General features: G+C 43.8%; 1 protein-coding gene across 2 annotated transcripts; it reads left to right on the plus strand.

Annotated features, from left to right (window-relative positions):
- Nucleotides 1-3,258: 3,258 nt before the first annotated feature.
- Nucleotides 3,259-5,678, plus strand: LOC147884411 (caffeoylshikimate esterase-like). 2 transcript variants are annotated; one of them, XM_087398345.1, is made up of 9 exons: nucleotides 3,259-3,548; nucleotides 3,635-3,667; nucleotides 3,789-3,882; nucleotides 3,970-4,002; nucleotides 4,087-4,233; nucleotides 4,388-4,518; nucleotides 4,624-4,761; nucleotides 4,850-4,948; nucleotides 5,037-5,678. In XM_087398345.1, the coding sequence occupies exons 1-9, from the start codon at nucleotides 3,546-3,548 to the stop codon at nucleotides 5,403-5,405; spliced, it is 1,047 nt and encodes a 348-aa protein (XP_087254471.1). In that variant the 5' UTR covers nucleotides 3,259-3,545; the 3' UTR covers nucleotides 5,406-5,678. The 2 variants fall into 2 exon arrangements, with proteins under 2 accessions (XP_087254471.1, XP_087254472.1); XM_087398346.1 differs by lacking the exon at nucleotides 3,635-3,667 and having other exon boundaries at nucleotides 3,737-3,882.
- The last annotated feature ends 322 nt before the right edge of the window (nucleotides 5,679-6,000 follow it).

Raw genomic sequence — 6,000 nt, forward strand, 5'->3', positions numbered from 1 at the left:
AATTCCAATTCTTTAGACTCTCTAGCATTTGTTTTCAAATTTAGTGTACTAAATACATGCTAGGGCTCACCAACTAAATCAAGTACACCCAAATTGAGTAATATGCGCCGATATGCCCTTGTACTTATCCTTGCAATATCCCAAACTCCCTGTGCACCAGTGGCATTGAAATGATCCACAACTTTGTTCATTGACTCAGATGTTATCTTTGATTTTAGACTTTTAAATTTTGAATGTTGTATAATAGACTCCAACATTTTTTTCATAAACACTTCACCCATAGCACCATAGTGTTCATCATAGACATGAGTTTTGAAACACTCCTACAAGCTCTCACTCAATGCTTCTAATGATCACTTTTCTTGGATATTTCATCCATTGGACACAATTTCGTCTTACGGAGTCTTGGACCCATTGGAGTATCCTTCATGAATGATAATGTTTTCTCTAACTTTTTGATCTCATCCTTCAGAGTTGTGTTTTGCATCTGTATAATTTAGAAGCTCCCCTAAATCCAAAACTCCATGTGCTTGCATATTGAACCTCCAAATGTAAGTTCACATGGTACGCTTTGGAGATGTCAACAAATGGTGGCATGAGTAGTCATAGAGTGAAGAGAGAGCTTGGGAGGACCTGATGGAAGTTAAGGAAGGATGCAAAGGAGGAGGAGGAACAGACATAAGCAAGAGGGAAGAGGAGGAGAAGGAGATAATAGGCACAATCAAGAAAGAGGGAGGGGAAACAGGCATGAGTAGGAGGGACGAGGACAGAGTAGGTGATAATAGTAGGAGCAGGAGGGAGTAGGAGGGCTCAGGAGTAGATGGACTAGGAGGAAGGAGGAGGAGGAAGCAAGAGGTAGGAGTAGGAGGGAGCAATAAGAAGGAGGAACAGGTCATGTGGAGGCGGAGTAACTGTCATGGAAGAGGAGGGGGAGGGAGGGACAGAGGACGAGCAGGGGGAGTGAGGGAATTCAAATTTTGAAATTTAAAATTTAAAATTTGGAAAAGGTGGCCCATGGTAATGTGTAAAGGTGACAAGTGGTGGGTTCAATTAAATGGGATTAACACACGTAGATAGGGGGGTTAGGCCTCCTAATTAGGAACCCACCATGGGCCTTGCATTAGCCTACTAATCCTTCTTAATGTGTTCATTCTATCATTGAGGCTCTTTTGAGACACCATTTCTCTCGTAATGTAAAGGGGAGTTGAAATTGGAACCCAAACATCCGATAGCCTGAATATGATATGAATTATTTAAGACTTAAAGATATAATATGGTGTAAACTTAGAGAGAGAGAGAGAGAGAGAGAGAGAGAGACCTAATCCATTGAACCTTTCTCAACAATCGCCATCTTTGATAAATTTGTTTTGTTGCTTTTGGCCAGGGGTGTTGAAGAAGCCACACTTGACCTCAATAACCCCATCTTTGGTAAATAGTTTTTTTGCTCTTGGCTACTAGTAAATTGGAAGGAGCCACCCTTGACTTCAACAATAATTAAATCCATGCACCTTGGTGTGAATACCATACAATTCTTATAATTAATGGTGGCATTTTCCCAAAAGTCTCTTCTACAATAATATTTTCCTTCCTTGTCTCTATGAGGGAGCAAGTGTAATGGTGCCATTGCACTTTTAAATACAAGGCTAGAATCGAAAGACAAACTTTCCATAATGTCGAAAGTTTCAAACTTCAAACTTTATTTTGATTGATGAAATGTGGTTAAACAAACAAAGCCGTGATTAAACATCCACTTTCCATAACATCGAAAGTTTTAAACTTCAAACTTTATTTTGATTGATGAAATGTGGTTAAACAAACAAAGCCGTGATTAAACGTCCAATCTACCGTAATACTTAAAATTTGTAACCCAAAGGGAGGGTCCATTACTTAATTTTAAAGTAAGTTGAAGGGAAGCTTTAATATAATAAAATTCTAGCAATGAAATAGAGTCATACATGGATCTAACTAACCACCCAATGAACTTTACACAATGGCTTGGTGGAAGAGGTTTTTAAATGTTATCTGTAAAAAATGGAAAAGAAATGTAGGAATATTGTTAGTGTAAACTTCATGTCATGTGTGATTGTGGACTTGTATAATATGGTGCTGAGCAAGACTAGTGAGGCTGCATGAATGGCTTGCAACCATGAGAATGGCGAAGGGTTGCCTACTATAGCTTGACTTGAAATAGGGACTTTGACCTGGAAGTAAGAGTGCCAATGTGAGACACAAGAAAGGAGGAACTCATGTCAATGGATTGGAGCACATTGAATATAGATTAAATCCAAATCTTCTTCAAGAGCATCTTTTGTTTTTGTTTTTTTCCAGATCTCTCTCTTTCACACATGTCTCTCGCGCACACAAAAACAATATACACACGGGGGGCACAACCGCCATAACAGCCTTCTCCACTCATGAGGTGTCGCTGCTAAGCAACCTGAGAGACAGAGAGAGAGAGAGAGCATCCCCTCCAGGACGAGAGAGAGCGAGAGCGACGAGCGAGCGAGAGAGATATTCATCGCTTTAGCGTGAATTGAAGCATCTCTTGCAACCGTTTGGGACGATTTTTCAGTATCTTTTTGAAACCTGATAAGGACAAGACAACTATGATGCAAACTCTCGATCGCCGACCTAGATACTAGTTTTACTAGTTACAACTTACTAACTCCACCCGCTTCCAGATTCGAGATCAGTGACACAGATCTCAATTTCGGAAGGCAATCGATTGCCCCGTAAATCAAAACTTAAAAGCACCATCTCGACCTAAATATGTCATCGAAAATGGCACCCACACACGATTCGCGCAGGGCTGCATCTTCGTCGCCCAACGTGTCGCACTATCCTAAAAGATTCATCACCCAAAAGTCACTCACGCAGCCCCCGTTAGCAGACAACGACTCCGTGTTCTACAATCTCTCTTTTGCGGGCCATCCCTCGATCATCCCAACGTAGCTTTGTGGACCTTATAATCTCACTGATACGAAACAATCGAGGACGCCACCGGGATCCGGACAAGATATATTTGGAAATGAGGAATTCTAGGCTTTCTGGGAGCACCAGATCAACACCATCCTCTTGGCATGAACGTGTTTGAAAATGTGCGATCCACGTCCCAAAAGCCGGCTGTAGGCCGTCAAAGCGGCTCCCAACACGCCGCTACTGTTGTGGGCGAACTTATCCCGAGACTAGTTGCATGCTGACCTTTCACACGTTTAACCACAGATTTCTAGAACAGAAGGCCAGTCAAACACACACATGGGGACGCGCACGACGGCCATGTTGTAACCATTGCTGCATATTCAAAGACTCCGGAGACTTTGCTATGTTGTAGGCTTTGAGATCGCATGAGCAGCGTCCAAAAAGCCAGTTGACTACGCCAATGAGTCGGCTAACCCACAAAATGCCGATTGCAAATCATACCATTCTTATGGAATTCTTTGCGTGAGGTCTGAATCGTCTGCGCATCACTTCGTGGTGGATCTCTTTCTTTCGCGAGCTCCCTAGTTTCATCTCTGGCGCGCCTGTGATTATCCACTACCAGAAACATGGTACGAACGATTCAGATGAAGTCTGATTGAGGATCCTTGTAGCATAAGACGCATTCTGATTGAGTTTTTTTCCCGATGTGAACTAGGTTGAACCCAATACCAGCGTAAGGTACGAAGAGGTGAGTAAAATTACTAGATTTCGCGTTTATGAAAGTTGGGTTCTAAATCTGTCAAATTTTGCTTTCAAGTTGTGAACCATGGTAGCAACAATCGTCTGATGGATCCCCCTCGCGGTCGCAGGAGTTCATTCAAAATTCTAGAGGCCTGAAGTTGTTCACTTGCAGATGGTTCCCTGCCGGCAAAGAAATCAGAGCGTTGGTTTTCCTATGCCATGGTAAGGGCCTGAATCGTGAGACTTTATCCATCTTGATCTGTTCATGTTTGGCATCGAAGGATCTAATCGGGCGTGATATGAGAGCAGGGTACGGCGTGGAGTGCAGTATATACATGAAAGGTGAGGCGTCTGAATCAAACCGTGTCCTTTCAAATGTTAAAGGGGAACTTCTTGCTAATTACTTCTAATTTCCTTTATGTGCAGAAGTTGGAGTCAGGCTTGCTGAGGCCGGTTATGCTGTGTTCGGAGTTGACGTTGAAGGCCATGGAAAGTCTGAGGGCCTGGTTGCCTACATCAGCAGATTTCGCCATGTTGTTGATGATTGCGTTTCCTTTTTCAAGAGCGTAAGAGGTGCTTCGAATCCTGCACATTTAGCCATATTGTTCTTGATTGCGTTTCCTTTTTCAAAAGTTCTAGCTGATTTGACGAGTGAGAGAAATCCTGGTTGGGGCGGGGCGGACATAATTTGCTCCCATATGTTCTTAACTCCAATTGTTGTGAGCAGGCCGCGAGGAGTACAAAAACAAGCCCAGGTTCCTATATGGCGAGTCGATGGGTGGTGCCGTGGCTCTTCTTATTCACAGAAAGGAGCCCGAAGACTGGAATGGGGCAGTTCTAGTCGCTCCCATGTGCAAAGTACTACAAATATGTCGATAGACTCTTGCTTCTTGAACTGATTTTGTCGATTCGAAGAAGCGGGAACACAGAATTGATACTCATAAACGGTTTCGATATGAACAGATCTCGGAAAAACTGAAGCCTCCCCAAATCGTTACGTCAATCTTGACGAAGCTTGCTAATGTCGCTCCGACTTGGAAGATCGTGCCGACCAAAAGCATAATTGACGCTGGCTTCAAAGATCCATTGAAAAGAGAGAAGGTAAATTGTGCAGCCCAGAAATTTATAGCTTGCTGATAATATTCTCAGAGGTGGGCGATACACGGTTAAACGAAATGCTCTGCTGCAGATGCGATCGAACTGCTACGTATATCAGGAGAGGCCACGGTTAAGGACAGCGTTGGAGCTGGTAGACGCGAGCACGGACTTAGAGCAGAGGTTGAATGAGGTATGAAATAGGAGGGTTTGATTCGTTGATCACAGAATTTTGGTGTTCGTGGTTATCGAGTTATACGATGAGTTGAATTTTGGAGCAGGTCACTTTGCCTTTCTTATTGCTGCACGGCGAGGACGATGTGGTAACAGATCCGGCGATCAGCAAAGATCTGTACGAGACGGCGAAGAGCATAGACAAGACGTTCCGGTTGTATCCGGGCATGTGGCACGGGCTAACGTTCGGGGAGCCAGATGACAACGTGGAGAGGGTATTTCACGACATCACAAATTGGCTTAACGAGAGGTCGAGTGGTGGCCACGAAGCCTGGAGCAGCCCCATGCGCCAAGCAGATTTATCTGAGATCCTGCAACAAGAACAGCTGCAAGCTAAAGAGGATCAGGGCGTTGTGGATGATGGGACTAGCGCTTCCATGATCAAACCCAAGCTAGCAGCAGAACAGCTCAAGTAGCTAAATCCCATCATCAGCACCAGTCCTGTTCTCTCGCAATCTGATGATTTAAAATCGACAACCCCAAAAAAGCATGCGATTCAAAATGGCAGATCCGGCAAAGAATTCGAGCGACTCCCTGATGGATGATGCTTGGGACGTTGTGTCGACGTTAGTAAATTATAATAGATGCGAACAATCTCTGCATATCTACGCTGATTAAGCGGCCTCGTTAGCAAGTTGAAGCAGATCATCAGCAGAGTAACGATCAACACGTTTTGATGAGTTCTCCACTACAGCATATTGCAGTTGGACGAGGCGCATGGAGAAAGCTTGAAATCAAATCCTGGTGGATTAGCAACTTTACTAATAATATTGAAAATTTAGTGGAGAGATTGATTCATCAGCGCCCCAGTTCTCATGCGAACTCTCACAGGTTAGACAAATTGACGTTTTGACACCAACCACTTCTCACGAAGTCGTCCTCCACAACATGAACAACCATCATGCTGCTATCGGAAGACTAACAACAACAATCCAACTGCTGCCGTTTTAAAACTGAATTATAATGCGGCTGATGGTCGTTAAACGCGTCGACTGTCGGCGTCATTGCGTG

The sequence above is a fragment of the Dipteris shenzhenensis genome, chromosome 27, assembly GCF_047967505.1.
Source record: "Dipteris shenzhenensis isolate YYH24624 ecotype China chromosome 27, Dip_SZ_1.0, whole genome shotgun sequence".
Classification (NCBI taxonomy): domain Eukaryota; kingdom Viridiplantae; phylum Streptophyta; class Polypodiopsida; order Gleicheniales; family Dipteridaceae; genus Dipteris; species Dipteris shenzhenensis.

What these genes read in the sequence shown, in the direction of transcription:
- LOC147884411 (XM_087398345.1), top strand. An exon ending in TAGTCGCTCCCATGTGCAAA is followed by an intron (nt 4,519 to 4,623) that starts GTACTACAAATA and finishes CGATATGAACAG; the next exon opens with ATCTCGGAAAAACTGAAGCC. An exon ending in TAGAGCAGAGGTTGAATGAG is followed by an intron (nt 4,949 to 5,036) that starts GTATGAAATAGG and finishes ATTTTGGAGCAG; the next exon opens with GTCACTTTGCCTTTCTTATT.